The sequence below is a fragment of the Myodes glareolus genome, chromosome 17, assembly GCF_982192425.1.
Source record: "Myodes glareolus chromosome 17, mMyoGla1.1, whole genome shotgun sequence".
NCBI lineage: Eukaryota > Metazoa > Chordata > Mammalia > Rodentia > Cricetidae > Myodes > Myodes glareolus.
The window spans coordinates 47,615,175-47,642,816 of NC_142042.1; the positions used below are offsets into that span (position 1 = coordinate 47,615,175).

Below are 27,642 nucleotides of genomic sequence, written 5' to 3' on the forward strand. Positions count from 1 at the left end.
CTAAATCAGATTGAAAATTTTTGAAATTCAGTGCATGTTTCTCAACTTTCTCTTCACTAAATTGGAAGATTAATTCTTGATTCATTAACAAATGGACTGAAATCTCTGAAAAACATTCAAATTGTTCTAAGAAAAAAATTATGAGCCTCTTATGCTGTGACAATTAACTTAAAAGAACTAGTCACAGGCCTGCTAAAATAATACAGTGCAGCCTACAGAGGCATTCTAATAGTAATCAGAAAGCACAAAGGTGACCACATGGAAATAAAAATCAGTAATATTTGCACTGACAACTATTGCTTACACACACTTGTGTTCTCTTTCACAAAAGTCTAAACTTTTCAAAACCCAAATTTCAAACATGATCATTTAAAAACCCCATAGTCGATAACACCTCACCTGTTCATAGGCCCCGATCTTGAGTGCTGTCTCCGGTGCGATTTTAAAGACGTTCACACCGTTTCCTCGCCACAGAGAGAAAAGGCCGCCTTCCTTTATCATCTGCTTGAACTCATTCACCAATCCCGTTTTACTTACTTTTGAACGACGAACCTAGAAATCAGTGGTGAGGTTATTTACATTTACTTTGCTGGTAATATAAAATTACTTCATTGCTGGTGAAATAACGAAATCTATAGAATTCGTAACTTTCAACAGCCGTTTAGGTTTTCTGCAGTCACATAAAAGCAATGTTACTGTTTTCCTTGCCCCCAGTCACACATCCGCTGTTTCGCATCCTATGTTTTGAAGAAAGTAAAATCACAGAAACAAACATTTCATGTGTTTTAAATTGCAGGCTGCTCAGCATAGATGATGAAATCACCCACAATTTTACTCCACCTTGTCTTGCAGATACACCTCTGCGCAGTGTAGTGTATCTATGGGGTGTAGTCAAACTACCCAATAATCAGGAGCTATCTCTGTTATCAGACCTATGACTACAGTCTTACCATAGTGCATATATTCAAGTACCCCTTATTTCACTCCATTAAGGCCCCAACTCTCAGCAGTAGTGATGTTGGCAATGTGCATATGCCAGAGGCAGCATAAAGTGCTTTCTTCAGTGAGAGGATGAAAGTCCTATAACTTGTATTAGGGTATATAGTATTATGATTGTTATACTTTAGTATTGATGCTGGTAATCCCTTCTTATACTTAATTTATAAATTAAACTTTATTGTGTGTATGTATGTATAGGATAAAATACAGTGTTCTAGGGTTTAGTGCTATCTACAGTGTAAGGTAACCAATGGAAAAACTTCCCCCAGAGTCGGGGACTACTGTAATCTAAAACAGCAAAGGAAAATAAAGACAACTTATGGAAGACAGAATTCTAATTCAATTATCAGAGACCCTTAGCATAAGCAAAGTATGTGCCTGTTACCAAAAATACCCTGAGATTATTAAAGAGCATGTTGAAATATGCATTGAAAACAGATTTGGATGAAAAATACATCAAACTTCCAATGATGAATACATGGAGGCTTCAGGGCATTGTGGATTGGACTGTAGCTCTCAAATATGTGGACGCCCTAACTCCTATTCCTTCAGGTTCTGGTCCTACTTGGAGGGGGTCTTTGCAGATGAATCAAGCTGATCTAATAAGACCTTTATCCTTATAAAAGGAAAATTTGGCATAGAGACATAGCACACCAAGAAGGAAGGCAATATAAAGTGACGGGGAAGATGGCCTTATCCGAGTCAAGGAGAGGCACCAGGAGCAGACTCCCTGAGCACCCTGGGAGCAGCCAGCCCTGTGGACCACTTGACTGGTCCTCCAGAAGTACGACAATACGTTTCTGATTTCATGCCAGGTTGTGGTACTTTGTTACTGAATTTCTAACAAACGGAGTTGTGGAAATTACAGGTCAGTTATGTCTGCCTTCAATGTTTTCCTGTCATTTTATAGTTTTAAAAAATGTGTGCATAAGAGAGACAGACAGAGAGAAAGACAGGGTCTGGCCTGAAATTTGCTATGTAACTGAGGATGACCTTAGACTCCTGCTTCCCCTGCCTGCACTTCCTAAGTGCCGAGACGACAGGCACGTGTCATCACACCTGGCTTTAATTCACTTCTTAACTACTCTCTCTTCATATTCTCTATTTTTCCTATATTTTCCTTTCCTTTTTCACATCCTTTTCCTACTCTCTAGGCTTTATTTCTTTCCTTTTTTTATTCTTTCCATTATCCCACATTTGATCTATATTTTTAATTTGAGATTTCCTTGTTTAATAATAATACATGCATAATGTGTTCTGATCATTTCATCCCCTTCACCTCCTCCCCTATCCCCTCCATCACTTTCCCTCTCAACTCCATGTGCTTTTTAATCCACATGTCCACTTGATGCTGCATGTGTGCGCATGGGTCTAGGACCATCTCCTCTCAGGGGCCCCTTCCTTGGAGAAAGCTGACCGTTCCTCTTGCAGCAGCCGTCGATGGCCAATGGCTCCTCAGAGGTAGGAGCCTGCCCTACCCATGCTAGGGTTTGGGCTGGCTTGATCTTAGGTCTTGTGCATACGGTCGCAGCTGCTGTGAGTGCATGGGTGCAGCAGCCCATCATGTCCAGCAAACACTTTCACTACAGATGTGGCTGCATGCCTTTCCCCCCTCGCTAACCCAACAAGTCTTAGCGATCTAATCACCCCCACCTGGGGGTACCTACAATAGTCTTTCCCGTGGTGTACGAAGCAAAACCTCTCAAGTGACAACTGCTATTTTCAATATCATATCACCACCACAGAGTTATATGTCTGTAATGTTCAGAAAATAAGAACTATGCTCTTTCATCTTTGCGTTTCTAGCACCAAACATGTAATAAGCACACAAGATCATTTTCTTCTTAATTTTCCCTCTTGGCCCTATTCCCATCTCTATCACAGATCAACTATGTCTCCTCTGTATTGCTCTGGCATGTCCTTTACACGTAATTTTTAAATTTTTCTTTCAGACCCAGGTACTGGAGAAACTGGGTTTCCTACTTTAATGTGTAACAGAACATTTTCAATTCTGTCTTTCCTAACTATTGTCCAAACTTAGCTTCCTGGCCATGGAATCAAGGACACAGAAGGATAATGGGTTAGTTGTCCTATTACCACGTACTAAACTATACTCCCCATACTTAGATGATTAAATAAAGCCTTTATTTTTATTGGATAAATTAACCAAGATATTGTTTTAGATCTACATAAGAAATGTAGCGCAAATAATAAAATCCCAGAGACAGATACTGGTGTTCAACCTAAGGTCAGGGAAGCAAAGCAGCCAAGCCAGTAGAGACCTCTTACCTCTATGAAATCTCAGACTGAAAGAGAGCAAGTTCCTGTCTCATCCCACCTTATATTCCTCTCTAGTGCTGAAACTAAAGGCGTTCACCCCCACCATCTGACCTCTATGGCTAACTAGTGTGGCTGCTGGGATTAAAGATATGTGTCACCACTGCCTGATCTGTATGGCTGAACTAGTGTGGCTGTTTTGCGTTCTGGTCTTTAGGCAAGCTTTATTTATTAAAATACAAATAAAATCTCACTACAGAGAAATAATAAGGAAAAATAAAATAGTACCTATTTCCCCTTGGTATTCCCATAGTACTAGTGTGTTTTCAGTGCTGTTATATAATGACATTTCAATATTTATTATCTTATTAAATATTTCTCTGATGCATTGTAATTCCTCTAATGTTAAAAAGTGTGTCTGTGTTCAGTACTTAATGGCCATTAAAGACCTAATACATAACATATTCTGCTAAATAGGTATGGGATGAATAAGTAAAGCTCCCATAATCCAAAATAATATCCTTCCAATACATTGTATTTTCTAAAAATGGTATATAAATTTAACATTTAAGCACAGTCATGGATTTTAAGAGATTAAAGAAAAAATTGCAAAGTTATTAATTAGGTAACATATACTATAATAACTATCTACAACTCATCACCAAAGGTTACTAATATCACCAAAACAACTAGGGACAATAAAATACCCAGATATATCATTTTAATTACAAATTTAAATTCACTATATTGTTTCTTGATTTTTATATTCTTATAGCAAAGAATTCAGCAAGTATTGAGTTGTAATTATGAATTTTATACTTCTGAAAAACAGACTAATAGGGTGGATCTATTGCTATTTTAAGTTAAAATTAATTCAAGTATTGTATTAGGTAGCGTTTTCCCATTATGAGCAAGCAACCACACACAGGGAAAGACATCTTCAGAGGTTTCATTCACTGCAGCAAAGCAGTGGAATTCCCATTCTGTGACAGGGAGCAGAGAGAGGGAATTCTGCTTGGCCAGCTACTCCCTTCTCCTCTTCCTCAGAAGACCAGCCTATGCCCTGGTGCTGCCCACCATCTGGGTGACTCCTCTTCCTTAGTTAATCCTATGCATATGCCCTGAGAGACCACCTGGGCAAGCACTCTGCTAATCTGCTAGGTTCGGCTTAGTCCAATAAAGCTGACATTCAAGATTAATCTTTTCAAACACCATAGGAGCCTCTTGAAGAAAATGAAGAGATATTTTAACGGTAAAGAGAAAATAATTTAAATTGTCAAGAAAGCATAAAATTCAATGAGAGATGATATGAAATCTGGCAGACATTTAAAATTAGCATCTTAGTTATCCTGGGCTCCATGCCCCTTCAAAGCACACGGAGTACCTGCATCATGACCTTCAAGCGGTCCAGAGGCGCTGTGCATGTCCGTGTGATTGCACTCGCTATTCCGGCTGCCACCAGCTGCTTCCACCATACCCCAGACTTCTTTTCTTGCTCTGTGAATTCATCTGGAATACTTATACTCTCTCCTATGTCAATTATCTGATAAGTAAAAGAATTAGACAGTGAACTGTAAACACTTGAGAAATAAAAGTTTAATTTTCTACAGAGATCAAGAAAAACTTTTCCTGCAGACCAAACACTTCAGCATTGGTTTTTTAAATCACCTCCTATACTGAATTTTGATAATTTGCTTACTACTCAATGCTTAGACTCAGATGATTTTGAATAAAATAAAATTTTAATTAAATTAGCTATTAATTTAAAATAATTCTCAAACCATTTGAATAATCTCTTCCATGAAAACAATGTAAATCTGAGAGCAGGGAATGTGCCACTTGCCCAGTGTCTGCCACACACTAGGTGAGGAATAAATACTGAATAAATTTCACACTTTATTCCAAATTCATACATGTGAGTCAGAAGGCAGGACTAGCAGCTTACATGCTCTGACTTACTTTTCTCAGTGATCTTTTGTGGATCAATTTTCTCTTTAAATATGTGTATTACAATGAATTTATATTTAGTAATTTTATCTTTAGCAACATAACTTATTTTCTGAAGATTGTTTGTAAGTGTTAAAGCACCATGTTTCAGTGAAGAATGCCAACAAAACTTAGATTCTATTCCTGTTGGTGTGACAGAGAGGATACTGCTCTCCTTAGCCTCCCCACTTGGATTTACTCATTCTGTTAATGCTCGTTAGGAACCTTCTCAAATTATCTTCCCTCTGCCCCCAAAGAGTTCTTCTTAACTCAGTAGCTTCTGTCTAATACAGCACAATCTTGATTGATTAGCTTATTTCTGTTTATTGCTTGGCTACTCTTTTACAAAGTAATCCAAATAAAGTCAACAATCTGGTCTCTCTTGTGTACTGCTGGAAACCTAGATCTTAGCTCCTGAAGATAAGTGTGCTCAATAAACATTGCTGAAGTAAGTGTCAACAAGCCAGGCCCTGGGCTCTGTGTTAGTGACAGTCATGGGGAAGTTGGTTTCTGCCTCTAGCATTTACGGAGCTCTGTTACTTTTATCTCTAGAATAAGAGAGATAGGAAAAGATACAATCAGTAACAATACAGAGCAATAACTACAACAACAATGGTGACAAATAAAAGTGTCCTAAGGAAATCCTGCAGAAACACTGGATGCGCAAATTAGACTTGATGGGTTAAGAAAGCAGAGTTGGGTGATTAGGGAAAGCAGAATGGACATGGAAGGAATTCAGTGAGGGGTAAATACATCACTACACATTGCACAAAATATCAAAGAACTAATAAAAGTAAAACAGCATTTAAAAAATAAAAAACTATAAATTTAAGATGAAAGAAAAGAATTCCTTATAGTTAGAGTAACTTAGAAGTCCCAAAGCACCAGCTTGAATCCAGGAATCCTGATCTTGGAGGCAATCACATTATACTATCCTTCTATTGATCTCAGAGGGATTCATATTATACTATCTTTCTATTTAAGTAAGGATTACCCAAATGGTATGCTTGAAGGTATTACTTATTCTAAGAACCAGAAGATTATAAGTAGGCATGGAAAGGGATGTTTTAAAAAATAAAATAACTAAAAGAAAACAAAAAATAAAATAAAATAAATAAATAAATAAATAAAAATAAAATAAAATAAAGGGGTGAAGGTCAGTGAAATGGCTCTGCAGATAAAGATGATCTGAGTTCATCTTCCAGAACCTACGCAGTGCAAAGCGGAAGCTGTATGAGCACACACTCAACACTAGATCTGATATCTTTTTAAAGGGTTTAGATAATTTCTGATTAGAAAGCAGAAAGTGATGATAGGTTCAAGAATGCGAAAATACCCTTTGCTTTCTTAGATTGTTTGTAAAGAACAAAGGACTAAATCTCAAGTTTTGTTTATAATGCTTCATTCCATGTAGAAAATTGGGTTGATCCATCTAGAGATAACCTAATGTCACAGACCAGCCCATTAGAAAAGGAAATGAACTTAAGAGATGACTGAAAGAGAAAAAAGGAAGGTGTCAAAATAATAAACCACGGAGCACAAACCTAAACGCCTTTGGAGTCCAGGTTCTAATGAACCCAGAAAACTGTGATTTACCTATGAAATTCCTCTAGTTTTAAGCAATATATGAGCCAAACAGAACACTTAGCCTTTGACGGATGCTTGAAAACTTGAGCTCCATTCAGTCACGCCCACACCCAGTTTGGGTGCTGTTGAGAGAACGCTTTTGTTTTGGGCTTTAAATCTGATGCTGGAACAGGTTAAGAACAGAAGCTGTGGGAAGAGTGGGATTTATTTTGCATGTGACAATGTGAAATTTGGAACTAAAGAGCAGAATGCAATAGGATGAATATTCGTGTCCTCTCCAATTATATACACTTAAATCCAAATCCCAGTGTGATAATTAGATAGTAGAGTTGGGGTTCACTGAAACATAACTACTAGATCATAAAGCTAAGGTCCTCAAGAACAAAATATATGTCTTAAGAAGACACCTATGTACTACCAGACTCTTTTTTTTTTCAACCTGTGAGGGAAAAAAATATCCCTCTATAACCAGGAAGAAGAGTCTGCTAAAAACAAGACTATGAGACTATGCACCTTTAGCTCAGGGCTCTAGCTGAGATGAAAATACATTGCTTAAGCTACCATGTCGGTGTTAATTTGTTACAGCAGACCACATAAAGACAAATAAAATCACAATCAATTTTTATTTTTAAAATAACCAGAATTAAGAAATTATAAAATCTATGTAGAAAAATAAACATCATTAAAAACTCAAGTTAATTGGGCTTTTAAAAGTATATGATGCGGCCCAGTGGTGGCGCACACCTTTAAACCCAACACTCAAGAGACAGAGGCAGGTGGATCTCTGTGAGTTTGAGGCCAGCCTGATCTACAGAGCTAGTTCCAGGACAGGCTCCAAAACTACAGAGAAACCTTGTCTCGAAAAACAAACAAAAAAACAAAAAAGAAAAAAACAAAGATGAGGAGTAAAAAGAGTGGTTTACTTTACCAGGTTGATGACACTATAGAGCCATGAGCATCAAAAACCAGTTCAATACTAACTCTGAGAATATTGAGTTATCAATGGAAGTTTGATATCTGAGCAAAGTGGTACTGGATTAAGAAGAAATATGGAAGCCATAGACTGGTTAGGTTGTGTTGAGAAAATTCTTCAATACAGGAAAATATAAAAGCAGTCTTCTCTTAGCATTGTTGTAGGGAGAGGGCCCACTTGTTTTAATTTATTAACCAGTGAAAGCAATGCATAAACAGAAGAAACTCCTATACCATAGCCTTGTACAAATGTAACTACAGAAGTGCTAACACCTAAGCATAAGAGATGGAGCTAGACCAAGAGAGGTAAACGTGATGAAGCAACAGTGAAATATTCTTTACAATGTCGGATTTGAAACCCATTGGACTTTTGGTGCATTTAGTTATAAAAAATAAGGATTCCAATTCAATTAAGAACAATGTGGAGAAGACAAGCAAATGGACAAATAGCATAGTAGAGAAAAAAAGAGAAAGAAATTTGCAAGTCTTAAGTTCAAGAATTTATACCTACAATAAATATGCAATTCTTATGGAAAAACAATAACAAGATAGAAATCTCATCAAAAATAGACAATGGCTGTGAACAGACATTCATGCAAAATAGTATGAACACATCTGATCTTTCTAGGAAAATATTTTCAAACTTCATGAAGAATAGGCGATACTCATTGAAGCAATGAGATGAAACCTTGTACCCAATGGATGGCAAAAGTTTGAAAACTGGGTGGGTGACAAGCAGCGTAACTTCACAATACATAAAGGACAGGAACCTTTCGGTGTTGTTTCTGGAAGTATCAGTTGGTAGAGTACCTAACTGCTGGGAAATGATATGGCAAAACTTCATCAACTAAAAACCAGACACCTTAGGAGAATATACAGAAACATAATTCCTGTGGCTGAGAAACTGACATGAAACTCTCTAGGTACATGAGAGGGACGCATTTTTGCGGCTGGAGAAAACGCAAATCGTCATCACTACACTGCTGTATGAGAAAGACGAACTGCTGCCCACCAGAGAAGTATGAAGGCAATCTTTACTCTCCCTCCTCTCCTCCAAATCCAATCCCCAGCCTCATCCCCAGCTCTGTAGCTGATTACCCACTGTGACCTCTCTTCCCTCTCTGCTCCAGCTCCCTGGGGGTTATGCAGATCCTGGTGGCACACTTCCTTCTCTCCCTCCTGTGGATGCCTTAAGTCTCCCACTCTAGCCCATCCCCAGTTCTAATGAGTATCAGCTCCCAATATCTAGGAACACATTCTACCTGAAATCCCCGAGTAGCCTGTCTTAGTTAGGATTTCTATTGCTTTTATAAAATAAAACATTTAATTGGGGTAACTCACAGTTCAGAAGTTCAGTCCATTATCATCATGGGGAGACATGGTGATGTGCAGGTAGACATGGTGCTGGAGAAGTTGCTAAGAGTCCTACATCTTACAGGCAACAGGAAATGGTCTGAAGGTCACACTGAGCAAACATTGAGCAAAAGATACCTCAAAGCCCACTCCCACAGGAACACACTTCCTCCAACAAGGTCATACCTCCCAATAGTGTCACTCCCTTTAAGGATCATTTTCTTTCAAACCACCACATTCCACTCCTTGGCTCCCAAAGACTTACAGCCATATCATAATGCAAAAACACATTTATTGGCCCCCATAATCTCATAAGAAGTGGCTCTATTAAGAAGCTTTGTTGGAGTGCATATGACCTTGTTAGAGGAAGTATGTCACTGTGAAGACAGGCTTTGAGGTTTCCTAGGCTCAGGATACTACCCAGTGTGTTGGTTGACTTCCTGTTGCCTGCAAGATGTAGAACTCTCAGCTACTGCTCCAGCACCACGTGCCTGCATGTTGCCATGTTTGCATCATGACGGTAATGGACTGAACCTCTGAAACTGTAAGCGAGTCACCTGTATTAAATGTTTTCTTTATAAGGGTAGCCATGGTCATGGTGTCTCTTCACAGCCATAGAAGCCCTAATGAAGAAATAGCCACACCTGGCAGGATGTCATAAGCATTTCCTACAAGGTAACCCACAGTCACCAAACTCTCCTAAGAATGAGAGAAAGTAACAAAAAACAAGGAGCAAAGTACCCACCCAGCAAAGACAAGAGCAGATAACAGCACCTAGAGTTCCAATTATCCAAATCCAGGTTCCTAGACACCAACATAAAAACACAATCAGTAATAACCAGGACAGTGTCTCTCCACCAGAGCTCAGCAACTCTACCACAGTGGCCCTGAGAAATACAATATAGCTGAAACACAGACAAGGACTTCAAAATAACCTTTATGACTATGTTAGAGGTCCTTTAAAAGGATATGAATACATCCATTAATGAATCTATGAAAACACAAATAAACTGAGATAAAATGAAGAAAATAGTTCAATACTTACACGTAAGAAATAGAATCAATAAAGAAAACCCAAACTAAGGAATAATTGGAAAAGAAAAATTTAGGAACTCGAACAGGAACCCCAGAGGCAAGCCTCACCAACAAAATACAAAAGATAGAAAAGAGAATCTCAGGCATTGAAGACATAACAGGAAAAACTGATATGTTGGTAAAAAAAAAATGTTAAATCTAAAAGGTCCAGTCACAAAACATGCAAGAACTCTGGAACACTATAAAAAGGACAAATCTAAGAATTATGGGAATAAAGGAAGGAAAATAAACACCGGTCAAAGGCACAGAAAATATTTTCAACAAATGATAGAAGAAAATGTCCCTAATCTAAAGGGGGAGGTGCCTATTAAGATACAAAAAACATACAGAATATCAAACAGATTGAACCTAAAAAGAAATTTCCCACAATGCATAATAATCAAAACACTAAAGGTAGAGAACAAAGAAAGAATATTAAATCTGCAAGAGCAGAAGACTAAATAACACATAAAGGAAAAATAACACATGACCTCTCAATGGAGACTCTAAAGGCAAAAGGGCTTGGACAAATGTTCTACAAACTCTAAGAGACTATAGATGCCAGACCAGGATACTATACCCAGCAAAACTTCCAATAACAACATACAGAGAAAGAAAGAAATTCCATGTAAATGCAAATTCAAGCAGTATCTACCTACAAATCCAGCCCTAGAGAAAGTGCTTGAAGAAAAACTTCAACCTGAAGAGATTGACCACACCCAAGAAAATGCAAGGAATAAAAAATACCAGAACAACAAATTTTTAAAAAAGGAGGGGGAAACCCACCATAACAACAAAATAGCAGGAATCAACAAATTCTGCTCGTTGATAACTATCAACATCAATGGCTTCAATTCCCCAGCAAAGCACACAGACTAACAGAATAGATGCAAACAGGATCTCTCCCTCAGCTGCATCCGAGAAATACACCTTAGCATCAAGGATGGACATGACCTTAGGGTAAAATGATAGAAAAATATATTCCAAGCAAATGGATCTAAAAAGCAAATGACCTAAGCTGGTGTCACCATCTTAATATCTGACAAAATAGACTGTTGTAGAATATTATTTTAAAGTGTGTTACATTTGTTTATGCTCTGGAAAATTTGTTTACTGATGTAAAGATGTGTTGCATTCTTTTATGTTGTATTTGTTTTACTCTGTAAAGCTGTGATTCTTTGCCTGTCTAAAACACCTGATGGTCTAATAAAGAGTTGAACAGTCAATAAGCAAGGCAGGAAAAAGGATAGGCAGGGCTGGCAGGCAGAGATAATAAATTGGAGGAGAAATCTTGGAGAGAGAAGGAGCAAAATAGAACAAGGAGAGAAAAATGCAGGGGCCAGCTACCCATACAGCCAGTCACAGAGGAAGAGTGAAAGTGAGATACACACAAGTAAGAAAAGGAAAAATCCCAGAGGCAAAGGGTATGCTGGATAATTTAATTTAAGAAAAACTGGCTAGAAACAAGTCAAGCTATGATGTGGGATTCCCTTTTGTATGCTGTGAATACCATTGGTGGATAAAGAAACTGCCTTGGCCTGTTGATAGGGTAAAACTTAGCTAGGTGGGGAAAACTAAACTGAATGCTGGGAGAAAGGATGCGTAGTCAGGAAGAAGCCATGGAGCTGCTGCCAGAGACAGACATGCTGACACTCTGCTGGTAGGCCGTAACCTCATGGTGATGCACAGATTAATGGAGATGAGTTAAATTAAGAGCAAATAAGAAGCTAGAGCTAATGGGCCAAGCAGTTATTTAAATAATATAGTTTCTGTGTGATTATTTCAGGTCTGAGTTGCCGGGTAGCCAGGAAACAAACAAGTGACCTCCTACAACGAAGCTAAGGCCAGGTATTTATAAGAAAAAATAAGACTTCATGTGCATGTGTGATTTATTTGGGAGCTGGATGGCAGACCTCATAAAAATCCAAAAGAGTAAAAACCAACAACAGGGGCTGGAGAGATGGCTCAGAGGTTAAGAGTACTGACTGCTCTTCCAGAGGACCCGGGTTCAATTCCCAGCACCCACATGGCAGTTCACAACTGTCTGAAGATCCAGTTGCAGGGAATCTGACACCTTCACACCAATGAACATAAAATAAAGTTAAATAAACCATAAAAATATTTTTAAAAAAACCAACAACATTTTGGCATTCCAACATGGAGCTAGAGGAAAAGAAAATATAACAACAATAGACTTCAAAACTAATCAGGCAAGATAGGGAAGGACGCTACATATTCAAAGGCAAGTACACCAAGAGAACATTGAAATTCTTAACATCTATGCATGAAACGCAAGGACACCTGAGTTCATAAAAGAAATGGTACTACAGTTTAAATCACATTCTGACACTCACATAATGGTAATGGGTGGATTTGATACTCCACTCTCACCAGCAGACAAGTCGTCCAGACAAAAACTAAACAGAGAAATTCTGGACTAAATGACATCATAAACCAAAGAGATCTAACAGATATTTACATATTTCAGCCACATACAAAAAAATACACCTTTTTCTCAGCCCCTCTCGGAACTTCCTCCAAAACTGATCAAACACAAAGCAAGTGTCAACAGAATTGTGACTACCATGAATTAAAGCTGGATATCACCAGCAGAAACAACAGAAAACTTACAGAAACTGAACATGTCAGTGCTGAATGAAAAATGGATCAAAGCAGTAATTAAGGAATTAAAGACTTTTTAGAATTGAATAAAAATGAAACTACAACATGCCTATGCTGGCTAGTTTTATGTCAACTTGACACAAGGTATATAGTCATCAGAGATGAGGAGCCTCAATTGAAAAATAACCCCATAAGATCAGGCTGCATACAAGCCTGTCTATACTTCCTTAATTGGTGATTGATGGGGGAGGGCTCAAACTATTGTAGGTGATGCTACCCTGGACTAGTGATCCTGGGTTCTATAAGCATGCAGGCTGAGCAAGCCATGGAGAGTAAGCCAGTAAGCAGCATCCTTCCATTGGCTCTACATCAGGTCCTGCCTCCAGGTTCCTGCCCTATTTGAGTTTCTGTTTTGACTTTCTCCAATAATGAACAGAGATATGGAAGAGTAAGCCAAATAAATCTTTTCCTCCCCAAGATGTTTTGGTCATGGCGTTTCAACAAAGCAATATATATACCTGAAAGCTCTAGAACAAAAAGAGGAAATAACACCTAAAAGGAGTAGACAACAAGAAATAATCAAACTTGTGGATAAAATCAATAAAATATAAACAAAAGACAAATAATCAATGAACCAAAGAGTAAGTCCTTTGAGAAGAATCAATAATATTGAGAAATTTTTATCTAAATTATCTAAAAGGCAGAGTAAGAAGAACCAAATTAGCAGAATTAGAGATGAAAGGGGAGCATAACACTCAGTTTCTTGGTTAGGATTATTATAGCTTTGATGAAATACCATGAGCAAAAGAAACTTGGGGAGCAAAGAGTTTATTTTGCTCAGAGTTCCATGTAACAGTTCATCATTAAAAGCAGTAAGGACAGAAACTCATGCAAAACAGGAACCTGGAGCTAAGAGCTAATGCAGAGGCCATGGAGGAGCACTGTTTACTGGCGTGCTCAGCAGATGGCTCGCTCAACCTTCGTTCTTATAGAACCCTGGACCACCAGCCCAGATGGTACCACCCACAATGGGCCGGGCCCTCCTCCTTTAGTCACTAAGAAAATATCCTACAGGCTTGCCTGCAGCCTGAACTTAAGGAGACATTTTCTTTCTTTTTTTGTTTTTTTTGTTTTGTTTTGTTTTGTTTTTTTGTTTTTTTGTTTATTCAAGTATCCGAAAACACTCTTTCCACTTCCTCCCCTCCTCCCAATACCCTCCCGCTCCCACCACTCCCTCCCTTCCTCCCTCACCATTCCCAAGAGCAGTCAGGGTTTCCTGTCCTGTGGGGAATCCAAGTTCCTCCCCCCTCCCTCCGGGTCCAGGAAGGTGAGCATCCAAACAGGCCAGGCCAGGATCCCAAAAAGCCAGTCCATGCAGACGAAACAAGACCCAGTGCCATTGTCAATGGCTTCTCAGTCTTCATTTGGACCTTGGGGGCTCAGTCAGCCCTCATGTCAGCCACATTCAGAGAATCCGGTTTGATCACATGCTTGTTCAGTCCCAGTCCAGCTGGCCTTGGTGAGCTCTCATTCGATCAGTCCCCTTGTATCAGTGGGTGAATGCACCCTTCGCGGTCCTGACTTGTAGTGCTCCAATGTGGGTCTCCGTCTCTATCGCCATCCATCGTCGGATGAAGGCCCCGTCTGATTTTGCTTTCCTTGCTCACGATCTCCCTCCCTCTGCTTCTCATTTGGACCTAGGGAGTTAAGTCCAGTGTTCCAATATGTGTCTCTGTCTCTATCTCCATCCATCGCCATATGAAGGTTCTCTCTGGGTAGAACTCCTCAGCAGTGCCAAGGAGACATTTTCTTAACTGAGATTTTCTCCTCTCAGATCAGTCATTAGCTTGTGTCAAGTTGACATAAAACTAGTCAGCACACTGAGGAAATCCAAAGAGTCACAAGGACATACTTTAAAAACCTGTGCTTGACAAAGTTGGAAAACCTAAAAGAAATGGGTAATTTTCTCCATATAGACTACCTACCAAAGTTAAATCAAGATCAGATAAGCAATTTAAACAGACTTCTAATTCCTAATGAAGTAGAAGCAGCACTTTAAAGTCTCCCCCCTCCCCGCCGAAAAAAAAGCCCAAGCCCAAGGCCAAAAGGTTTCAGTAAAGAATTCTACCAGACCTTCAAAGAAGAATTAACACTAGTGCTCCTCAATTCATTCCACAAAACAGAAACAAAAGGAACATTGCCCAATTCTTTTTTACAAGGACACAATTACCCTGATACCAACATCATCACATAAAGACCCAACAAAGAAAGAGAATTGCAGATCAATTTCCTTTATGAACACAGATGCAAAAATTCTCAATAAAATACTTGCAAACTCTAAGAATTTATGAAAAAGATCATCCACTGTAATCAAGTAGGCTTAATCCCAGAGATACAAGAATTGCTTAACATATACAAATCAATAAATATAATCCACTATATAAACTGACTGAAAGACAAAAACCACATGATCATCTCTAGATGCAGAAAAGGCCTTTAACAAAATTTGATACTCCTTCATGATAAAAGTCCTAGAGAGATTAGAGATACAAGGAACATACATAAACAAAATAAAGGCAGTTTACAGCAAGTTCATAGGCAACATCAATCTACTTGGGAAAAAAATCAAAGCATTTTCACTTAAATCAGGAACAAGACAAGGTCTTCCACTCTCTGCATACCTATCTAATACAGTTCTTAAAGTCTTAGCCAGAGAAATAAGACAACTAAAGGAGATCAAGAGGATAGAAACAGAAAAGGAAGATGTCAAAGTATCTATGATTACAGATAATATGGTAGTACACACAAATGACCCTTAAAAATCTACTAGGAAATTCCTACAGCTGATAAATACTTTCAGCAAAGTAGCAGAATGTAAAATTACCACATAAAAATCAGTATCCTTCCTATATACACATGACAAACTGACTGAAAGAGAAATCAGGGAAACCTTCAATCTTCAATAATGACTTACCTGCAAAATACCCTAGTGAAACGGTGGTACAAAGCTTGTGAGAGAAACCAACGAAGGTCTGATTTGACTTACGGCCCACTTCCTGAGATGGAGCTCATATCCAACACTGTTTGGGCGGTCAAGAACATGAGACTAGACAGAGGCCAGGCATCTAGTTAAAAATAAATACGACTATTCTACAAAAGGAAAGTAACAATGACTCCTAACAACATTCTGCTATACTCATAGATCAGTACCTTGCCTTGCCATTATCAGAGAAGCTTCCTCTTGCAGCAGTTGGAAGCAAATACAGAGACCCCACAACCAGACAGTGTGCCACTCAGGGCTCAGAGGAAGTACAGAGTATGACAGCCAAAGAAGATGGAGGACACCAAGGAAACAAGGCCTTCTAAACACAGCAGGACCAATATACACATTAACTCACAGAGACTGAGGCAGTATGCACAAGGCCTGTGTGGGTCTGTACCAGATAAGAAGTGGACACATGCCCTCATCCCTAACCCAGAAGTAACTCCAATTAACTACTTGCCAAGGGCAAATTAGTTTTTTCAACAGAGATAGCTGGGAAAACAGGCCTAATGCCCAGCAGTAGACGGTCAACACAAAATGAACTCAGTGGCATCTTAGGAAGTTCTTTGTCTCATAATGTTGTGTGTCAGGGCATTTTTAACCTACTGATCCTTTGAGAATACATTATGGCTTCTGGTTTTGTGTTTTTATGGGATTCCTGTGTCTGTGAACATGTGTGTGTCTGTATCTATATGTGCTTCTCATGTTTTTTCTTTAACTCTTTTTTTCTGTTTGTATAGTCCTATTTTGATTTGCTTTTATTTTATCTTATTATTCTTTAGACACACATTTTCTAAGGAAAGATAGAAAAAGTATGACTTTAGAGGGGAGAGGGATAGGAAGGAACTGGGAGGAGTTGGGGGAGTAGAAACTGTAGTCAGAATATATTACATGACATGGATCTAAACTACTTGGAAATAGAAAAAGACAAAATCTTCTGAGTAAATTGGGATCATGGGGATCATGGGAGAGGGTAGAAATGGGTGAGGGGAGAGGAAGTGGAGAAAATATATAGCTCAATAAAAACAATTTTAAAGAAAGAATATATTGTATGAAAAAACCTATTCTTAATAAAATAAAGATGTAGTAAAAATCCTGGGTAATAGATACAGGAGATAAATTAAGTGAACATGGAAGGACCAGTCAAAAAGTAAGAAATGAGATGTGTTATCACAATACTATCTAAATTAAAACCAGACCAGAAATGATGTTACATTTTCTCACATATGTCCAAACATTCAGGAACACAGATGAAACCAAGTGCCTAACATAACATATGTTTACTGAATACATCTGTTCTTAGTTTGTTTTAAATACATTGACTAATGGACTAACTGAACTCTGAAAACTCATGCCCCTATCTCTACTGTCTAATGGAAGAAACTGAGGTACAGAGGAAGTTATATAGTGAGTGAGTGTGAGACATGGGTTCAGACGTGGGCATTCTGACTCCAGAGCTAATGGTCTTAACTTCTTGTGGATTGTCTATGGAGGGAAGACAGAACACTGATGAGAACTGTGTGTTGTGGGTGCAGTATTTTAACTCCCCCACCTTACATCTAAAAAACTTAAAAGTCTTTAAATATAGGATTTCCTTTACTCCTTGCAATCTCAGATCGAATAATCCAATTAAAAGATGGGGTACAGAACTAATCAGAGAATTCCCAATAGAAAAATCTCAAATAACTGAAAGACACTTAAGGGAATGTTCAACTATCCTTAGCCATCAGGGAAATGCAAATCAAAATGACTCTGAGATACCATCTTGCACCAGTCAGAATGGCTAAGATCAAAAACACCAGTGTTAGCATATGCTGGAGAGAATGTGGAGTAAGGGGAACACTCCACCATTGTTTGTGGGAATGCAAACTTGTACACACTCTAGAAATTAGTATGGAGAAAGAACAGAGATGAGAGCAACTAAAGAGATATTTTGACTGATGGAGTCATTGTGGGGCTAGCAAGAAACCTGACACTAAAGAAATTTCCAGGAATCCACCAGGATGATCCCAGATAAGACCCTAAGCAATAGAGGAGAGAGTGCCCAAACTGGCCTTGCCCTGTAAGCAGATTGATGACTATCTTAAATATCACCATAGAACCTTTATCCAGCAGCTGATGGAAACAGAGGCAGAAACCCACAGCGGAGCACTGGGCTGAGCTCCCAAGGTTCAGCTGAAAAGAGTGAGGAGTAAGAATATGAGCAAAGAGATCAAGACCATGAAGGGTTCATCAACTGAAACAGTTTACCTGAGCTAATGGGAGCCCACCAACTCCAGCTGGACAGGGAAGGAACCAGCATAGAACCAAGCTAGTCCCTCTGAATGTGGGTGACAGTTGTAGAGCTGGGAAGACTCCAGGAACATTAGCAGCAGCAATAGGATTTACCCCTACTGCTTGTACTGGGAACCCATTCTCTTTGGATGGATACCTTTAGGGAAGGCTTTGGACCTTCCCCAAAACAATATACCTTACCCTCTCTGAGGAGTGGATGGGGTGGGTTGGGGAAGTGGAGGGAATGGGAGGAGGGAATTCCAGTGGGAACTGGGATTGGTATGTAAAATGAAAAAAGAGTTTGTTTTCTTTTTAAAAAAAATAAATAAATAATTAAAAGAGCAGATAGCTAGTATATTTGATCCTTTTTCTACTCTAAATTCTGAAATCTTAATATGTAATTTTATATTCCCCATGTCAAAACACCCACTTGAGCATATGAAACCTGTGTAAAAAGAAAGGAAAATAGATTTTTTTTCCTTTTCTAGGACAAAACAACTACACGTATTAACACTATTTTAACACAAGCAAATTATGGCTTCTGTGTTTGCATATAAAATATTAACGTCCCTTAATAAATGAGTAGAATACTATTAAAAGTAAATAACACATCTTTAGTCATTGAGACTAAAACTATCACAGGGATTATGTAATGATATTTACTGCTACCACATTTAAACAAAAATAAAAACAATAAAACAGAGTAGCCTTACAGTGGAATGCTTCCAGAAACGAATGATCTCGCTGATATTTTTTGCAGGGTGGAAGAAGAAGTAGTCTCTCCATTCATCCCAGTCTATTGTCATTGACCCGTCGCTGTCCATGCTGAAACACAATTTTAAATGGGTTTAGAAGGCTTCCAGCAGCACCGCTACTCACAGGACTCAGTGCTCCTGGGGTGTTTGTTATTGAAGTCATTCCTTGGGATTCTATCAATGTCACCGCGTTTTCTTTTTCCCTTTTTAAGGAATAGACTGTCTTTTAGAGCAATGTTAAACCTAAAGAGAAATTGAGAAGATAATATAGACAGCTCCCATACATCCCCACACCTATGCTCTCCTATTAACTACATCTTACACGATTGCAGTTTGTTACAACTCATGGCTAACGGCTGGCATAATATTCATAACTACATTTTACACTTTATTCAGATGTCCTTCATTTTAAACTAATGTTCTTTTAGCCTCAGTATCACACTGAGATATAACACTCTATTAAGTTATCATTCTTCTGTAAGCTTCTCTTGATTATGGCAGTTTTCAGATGACTCCATCGGCCTGCCCATAAAATGACTGTGGTGGCTCCTATTGGCAGTTCCAGCGTTCTTGAGGCTGAGACAGAGCAATGGTTTCAAGGGCCATTCTGAGCTACAAAGTGAGTTCCAGGACAGGCTGGCTACACAGACCTCATCTCAAACAAACAAACCAAAAGGACAAAGCAAAAGAAAAGTGCTCAGGGTTGTGTGCTTGCTGGAAAGTCTGTGGCTGCGCTATCTCAGAAAGAAGGGAAGAATGAGAACGCCAGCTGGCACACCAGCTCCTGAAGAACATACAAAAGGCACCTGCAATAGCACTTCTGTTCCTGGTATCGTTCAGTGGGAGAGAGCTTGCCCAACATGTGTGAGGTCACAGGTGCAATACCTGGTGCTACCACCGAAACCAAAAACTATTCTTACTATAACAGAAATCTGGAAATTGATGAACTAATTATATAATGCAGCAATTTGTACTAACAATGAAAACCACAAATAAAAAGCACATACACTACTTGAAGCAAATTTAACGTATAATGGTAAGCAAAAGAATGCATGTGACAGCTCATAAATACAACAGAGACTCCTGCAGGTTTCCTTTGGACCTCCACATGTACAGATGCCACATGTGCATCCACATACATACATACATATAAACATACAACTAAAATCGTAAAAATCTAAATAAAATAAGGAAATCTAGTGAAACTTTTTTTAAAAGACACACATGAACTTTGTGGCTAAATAAGAAGAACATAACTATCAATATGGAGAAAGCAAACAGATTATAAAAATACAATAAACAGCTCCCACAGCTGCTGTGGTGGCAGCTAGCAGCGTACTCTATGGCAGGCTCAGCATCACATGTGCCTCCCACCTAGTGCCGCCAGATGACCAAGAGGAAGTTTAGCATAGCACACACAGACACGGCAGCAAAGGTGGAGCCCAATGGCTGCTCTGCCAGGCTATCAGGCAAAACCACTGGTGGACCTAAGGGAGGACCCAAAACAGAAAAAGGTTTCTGCTGGAGGAGAAATCACCAGACCCAGAAAGTGCAAACAAAAGGAAGAGGGAGCAAAGGACAAACAGGCTGCAGTGGCTGACCAGCAAACTACAGATCTGGCTGCAGAAAATGTGACACGGGAAACCAGAGTCCAGCCTCTGAAGGAGAAGAGAAAGAAGTCACGTCCAGCTGACCACCCATTGTGCCTGGCAGTGATTCCCATCTCCCTTCTTGTACAATCCAGAAGAATAGTTTTATCAACTATTCAGTAAATGTGAGTTTTTTAGAAGCTCTAGAAACATTTTTAAATGGGAGGGGAGAGATCCACCACATCCCATTTTTGTGAGCATAAATGATTTTTTTTATGAGGTGAAATCATTCATGGGTTTTTTTGTTTTGGTTTTTTTTTTTTTTTTTTTTTTTTGCTACAACAGAAGAGGGCGGGGTACTGAATCAGGAGAGGCTGTGACAGTCTCAGGGACAGTTAACATCCCACGGAGGGGCTAGCTTTACATCCTACAATGGCAAGCATACTAAACTGCAGTTGGGAGTTTCAGTTGTGCGTTTATGCCTAAGATAGTTTCAGTTACATCTGGTCTCACATTTCTAGCAGAACTGTTTACTAGAAATCCACTGCTCACTCCCGGCCCAGTCAGGGTCATAGCACCTCTGGAAATGGCAGTTCATTTTCCCAACTGTTGTAATAATGTGCTCTGACAGATGGAGATTTTTGAATGTGTGCCAGATATAATATAAAACTGCAAGTTGGTAGAAATGAAGGTGCTGAGCATTTGCCTGGTTATGGGAAGTCTTACATTTGAAGCTGGAGCACCACTGAACTGTCCATAAAGAAACACACATGGCTCTTCAACATAGCATATGCCTTCAGAGTTGGGTCTCATGTGTTAAGAACTGAAATGTCTGTGCAATTCTCCTCAATCAATAAAATCCCAGTTGTTGAAAAAAAAGAAGATGGTGAACAAACATGTCAATATATTTGAAAACTTAGGTGAAACTAATAAATTCCTGGAAATATTATTTATTTATATACTTCTTATATATTTATTGTTGGTACATTAATTATTCATAATAATGGGTTTTATTACAAAATTTACATATATCTACATGTCTTTGAACCATAATTCACTTCCCCTTTTTATTTTCTTGTCCCCCCCCCAACTTCCTGATTTCCTCCCAATGAGGAACTTACACATCCATGTCATGTGTGTAGTATTCGTGCGTGTGTGTGTCTGTGTGTGTGTGCGCGCGTGTGTATGTGTGTGTGTGTGTGAGAGAGAGAGAGAGAGAGACAGACAGAGACAGAGAGACAGAGAGACAGAGAGAGACTTAATGTGCTTGGTTAGGTTTGCTTACAGGAACATGGGTGAGGATTTGTTTAATCGAGCATGGGCACCTTACCAGGTGCTGTACCACTGAAGAAAAGGTCTTCCCCTCCCCTGTCAACCAGAAACTACATATAAGCCCTCAGGGGTGGGATCCTGATGAGCCTAAAATGGTGAGATCTTGTAGGGAATCACAGGTGCTCTAAGTTAGGAGTGCAGACCACACCACGCCCTAAGTCATGTTCCACACAACTTCTCCCCCATCTTCCTCCAGCTCTTACATTCTTCTTCTATCGTGATGTTCCCTGGGCCTTTTAGGGGGTGATATTGATGCCCCAATTATGGCTGAGCACCCAAAACTCATTTATTCCTAGCATTTTGATAGTTACCTCTGACCACTGCAATGAGAAAGCTTCTCTGGCAAAAGCTGACAGAAATAGTAACCCTTTGCTAGACATAGACCAGTTACCTAGAAGGCAATCTGATAGACACATCATACACATTTAGCAAAACAGCAGCAACTTCACCAGAAGGCCTGTGATCTCACAAGCATATGTGTGAGTGTGCAGGTGCGCTCTTCTGTGCAGGCATGTGTGGAGACCTACAGTTGACCTAGAATGCCTTTCCTCAATCCATCCTCCAGCTTATGTTTTGAGACAGACTCTAACCCTGAAGCTCAGTGTCTCAGCTAGATTGTGGGTAGCAAATACCCAAGAGCTAACTGTTTCTACCCTGCTACTGGATTACAGGCATGAGCCATTCTGCTAGCCTTACACGAGTTCTGAGGGCAGAGCTTGGTGCCCATGCAGCAGGCACCGTCCCCACTGAGCCATCTCCCCAACTCCACAGACAGTGTTTGATTGGGTTCTTTGTTTTATTGTCTAATGGTTTGGACTCTATACATTTTTGAATCTTAATGCTCTGTTGGAGTACAGTTGGCAAAGACTTTCTCCAACCCTCCACTGGCTCATCTCTTCTCCTTGCCTTTTCATTACATGTGGTCTCATTTGAAGATGGCTGCCCTTACTTACTGAGCAACTGGAGTCCCATTTACGTCTTTACCTACACCTCTATCCTGGAGTGCTTTCCCTGCTTTCTCCTCCAGCAGTCTTTAGCCCACTTGGAATTAATTATTGTGCAGAGTGAGAGAGAAGGAACTGGTTTCATTCTCAGCACATCCAGTTTTCCCAATACCCTAACAGGTTGTCTTCTCTCCAATGTGTACTTTTGGCTTCTTTGTCAAAAAGGAAAGAAAGGAAGGAAGGAAGGAAGGAAGGAAGGAAGGAAGGAAGGAAGGAAGGAAGGAAGGAAGGAAGGTTGTAGCTGCCTGGACTTTTATCTGGGTCCTCTGTTCTATCTTGTTGATCTCCCTGTCTGTTTTTGTGTCAGTGTCATGTTGTTTTTATTACTATGGCTCTGTAGTATAACTTGAAATTAGGTACAGTGATACCTCCAGCACTGTTCCTTTTGCTCAGTATTGCTTTGACTACCCAGGGTCTTTTGTGCTTCTACATAAACTTTAAAATGTTTTTTTTTTCCCTATGGAAAATGGTGTTAGGTATTTTTCACAGGTATTGGGCTGAATTCGTACATTGATTTTCACAGGACACACACAGAGATACGGCTTTAAAAACACAACTTTTAAAACTGACTGAAGAAGGACTAAAAAGTATGACTGGTTCTGTAAATGTTAATGACATTTAATTAGAATCCTCCCACATAGAAAACACAAAGCTCAACTAGTTTTGTGTAAGTTCTTCTAATTCTTCAAGAAATAAATAACCGTAATGATTACTACTAATTGCCAACTGAACACTGAGGAGACCAGCCTCCGGGCACACCTGTGAGGAACTGTCTGGGATAAGGTTAGCCTCTGAGAAGTCTGTGAGGGATTATCCTGACTATGCTAATTGAAGTGGGAAGACCTGCCCATTGTGAGCAGCTCCATTCTTGGGCAAGTGATCCGAGAGCTGAGTACAAGCGTGCACGAATTAGCTCCTGGCTCTCTGCTCCTGACTGTGGATATAATGGGACTGGCTGCTGGAATCCTAAGTCAGATAAAACAGCTGTCCTTTACGGAGCTTTTGTCTCACAGCAACAGGAAAGATAACTAGGACGTAATCCAATTCTATTTCATGCTGGACAGAAACACCCCCAACGCATGCCAGACAATATTACCTAAAAAGGCAAAATTAAGAGAGTCAGCAAAGAAAGGCTGATCTGGTCTATCTCTCTTATGAAAACAATTGCAAAAATTATGAACAAATTTTAGCAGATTTCATGCATCAAAAGTGTGTGTGTGAAAGAGAGACAGAGAGAGACAGAGAGAGAGAGAGAGAGAGCATTAAATTCATGTGCATCTGAAGGCCGGGGGATGTCATTCTGATGTCATTCCTCAGGAGTCATCTACTTCATTGGCATTTTTTTTTGTTTTTTGTTTGTTTGTTTGTTTTTGTTTTTTTAAGATAGGATCCCTCCCTGAGATCTGGGGCATCTTGGTTTGGTTTCTATTGCTGTTATGAGGCCATGACCAAAAGCAACTTGAGGAGAAAGGGGTCATTTCACAGTACAGTTCATAGTCCATCATTTAGGGAACTCAACTCAAGGACAGAAACTTGGAGGGAGGAACTGAAGCAGAGGCCATGGAGGAACGCTGCTTACTGGCTTACTGACCTACAAACCATGGTTTGATCATTGGTTTCTTACACAACCCAGAACCACCTTGCCCAGGGGTGGTAACCCCTGAGTAGGCTGAACCTTCCCTTGTTAATCATTAATCAAGAAAATGTCCCCAGGGACCTACCTATAGGCAACTGATGGAGGTATTTTCTCAGTTGAGGCTCCTCTTCCCAGATAACTTTAGCTGTTGTCAAGTACACACACACACACACACACACACACACACACACACCAGGACATGGGACTTGTTGGCTAGGCTGGGCTGGATGGCTAATAGGTACAGAAATTAATCTGTCTCCACACTCGCAAACATGTCACCATACCTAGACTTTGTGTGGATGCTCGGGATCAAACTCAAGTCTCGTGCTTCATAATAAGCACTTTCCAACTGGGGTATCCTCCATAGAGCCCCTGCCAACTGGGGTATCCTCCATAGACTCCCTGACAACTGGGGTACCCCCCATAGGCCCCAGGAGAAAAATTCAATGTGTTTACCACAAGAATGAATGCAGATGAATTAACGTAGAGAAAACTAAACAATATACCACACTAACAGACTAAAGAAATACATGTTCAATCATCTCATAAATTTTAAACTGTCCCTATAAAATGAGAGAAGGAGCTTGAAATGTCACATGTATAGCAATTAGTTTCCTGCATAAGACACAAAACACAAAACTAACGAAGAATGGGAGCGCAGGCTGACCTTTTCAGGATGTCCTTTGCCTGAGAGAGAGAGATGCGGATTCCCAATGACTTCACAGCAGCAACTACTTCTGAAGCATCTATCACTCCTTTAAAAAGTGAGAAATACCAAGTTAAGTATCTGAAAAGATGACAAAAACAAAATACGCTTAGAATGCAACTGTTTTTGATTTAGAAGCCTGAGTTTAGTGGGTCTTCACTCGCAAACCCTTAACTCGAAGTCTAAAAACTCCAAAAGGTTGGCACCAAGTTTACATTTGGTAAAAAATAGTCTCTTTAAATTGAGACAAGATAAGTTCTACTTGGTGATTTGTCTCATTAAGTGTGAACATTCATGTTTCAGGAAGAAAGCATTTATAGTCATAAATGTCATACTAGCTCATGGCGCAGACATCACACAGGCATCACACATCACAGGCACAGTACGTTACTCTAAACACCAAACCACATCTGCCCCAAAGACTACATATCATAACACATTTGACTCTCACACCTATTTGAACTGAAATAAAGGGCAGAAAAGTTGTTGCTGAAGACCTGACTCAGGGGACAAGAATAAAGAATTATTTATAAAGTAAGCTTTAAAAGATCCTTATAGAACCAAGTTCTTTCAACAGAAACATGTACTGTGCTAAATAACTCAAATACCATATGTATGTATATGTATATATGTATAATTTAGTTATATATAATATGTAATTAAGTACATAAATAAGTGTATATATGTATACATATATATGTAATTTAAATTGTCCCTCTTGTTAAACAGGCCTTATGTCCAATAAGAGAGCTGTTGGTTTTACCAAGGTATATGTATGTGTGTCATGTGTGTTTGTGTGTGTGTGTGCATGTGTGTATGTGTATACAATATGCCTACTATGCAGTTCATTTTCACATTGCTAGTAGTTGTGAAGGGAAAATTAAAAATTCCATATTCTCCTCAAACTATAAAACACAAATATAAGACATATTATTTTCCAAAGTAAAATCAGATTCTTTTACTTTTTTATATCGTTTTCTATTTTAATATTGCAATGTAATTATATCATTTCTCCCTTCCTTTTCTTCCCTCCAACCTTTCCCATATACCCTCCCTGCTTTCTCACAAATATATAGCCTCTTTTTAATTGTTATGATAAATATATATGTATGTATTTCTATAAATTTATATATGCATGTATTCTTAAATATATAAATATAGCCTGATTAGTTCACATAGTGTTACCTGTGTGTGTATGTTTTAAGGCTAACCATTTGTTCCTGGATAACCATTTGGTATGCCCTTCTCTGGGGAAGACTATTTGTCTAGCTCTCAGAATTCCTTAGTTGCCTGTTGCTCTTTGTCTAAGGTAGAAGTTTCTTGAGCTTTCCTCCTTCCACATCAGTATACATCTGCTGTCGTCCTTGCTCAGGTCTTGTTTAGGCAGCCATGTGGAGACTTCATGGGTGTAGCTTTCTGCCCCCTCTGATTCAGCAATGATCCCTGGACCTTAGGTGCAGGAGCTGTTTTGTAGATGATATCACTTGGGACTTGGCTCCACAACTCTCCATTTTGATCGGTAATGGTCTCCATCTGTTGCAAAGAGAAATTTCCTTGATAAGGAATGAAGACTACACTTCTCTGTGAGTATAAGGACAAATATTTATAATGTAGTTAGGGATCATGCTGGTTTAGTAAGCAGCAGTTGCAGGTTCTCCAAGATTCATGACTTCACTAACCCTGTGTAGTTGGCTAGGGTCCCAGTACCAGCCATGATCTCCCTTGTGTTGAGTGGGCCTTATGTCCAATAAGAGAGCTGTTGGTTACTGCCAAGGCCTGTGTGTCACTAGTGCACTCTTAGGGCTATGGTGCCACATTGGTCATTGTTGAGGTTCATAGGCATGTCCAAGTGCCACTGCATGTATGTGGAGACCAAAAAACAACTTTCAAGAATCAGTTCTCTTCTTCTACTGTGGGATCAGGGGTCAAATCCAGGTTGTCAGGTTTGTACAGCAAGCACCTTTCTCATGGGGCCATCTCACTGGCCCTGATAATTCTTGAATATATGTATTGTTCTTTGTATCAACTTTAGTGTTACCTGGTTAAAAAAAATACATCAAAATGTGTAGACACAAGTTTCTGCCCCTTCCCACCCCGGTCCCACAGCCATTCAGTCCCAAAGAAACACGCAGAGACATATATTAATTATAAACTGTTTGACCTACTAGCTCAGGTTCATTATTAACTAGCTCTTACAACTTAAATTAACCCATAATTCTTGTCTATGTTGTCTTGCCTATGCCATGTTGCTTGATACCTTTTCTTCAGTAAGGCATTCTCATCTTGCTTCATTTGTGTCTGGCTGGTAACTGCCTCTGCCTGTCCTCTTCCCAAAATTCTCATAGTCTGATGTTCCACCTATACTTCCTGCCTGGCTACTGGCCAATCATCATTTTACTAAACCAATACAAGTGACAAATTTAATAGTATACA

The 27,642-nt window shown here is 39.3% G+C and overlaps 1 protein-coding gene across 2 annotated transcripts in view; it reads right to left on the reverse strand.

Moving 5' to 3' along the window:
• LOC125406427 (mitochondrial adenyl nucleotide antiporter SLC25A24-like) overlaps positions 1–27,642 on the reverse strand; it is a 56,237-nt gene that overhangs the window by 10,320 nt on the left and 18,275 nt on the right. For both annotated transcript variants that reach the window (XM_048443412.3, XM_085677809.2), the window contains exons 3-6: positions 25,171–25,258; positions 18,901–19,012; positions 4,661–4,819; positions 400–552 (exon numbers count right to left, since the gene is read on the reverse strand). In XM_048443412.3, coding sequence (XP_048299369.3) covers positions 400–552; positions 4,661–4,819; positions 18,901–19,012; positions 25,171–25,258 — 512 coding nt within the window. The remainder of the gene's footprint in view (positions 1–399; positions 553–4,660; positions 4,820–18,900; positions 19,013–25,170; positions 25,259–27,642) is intronic.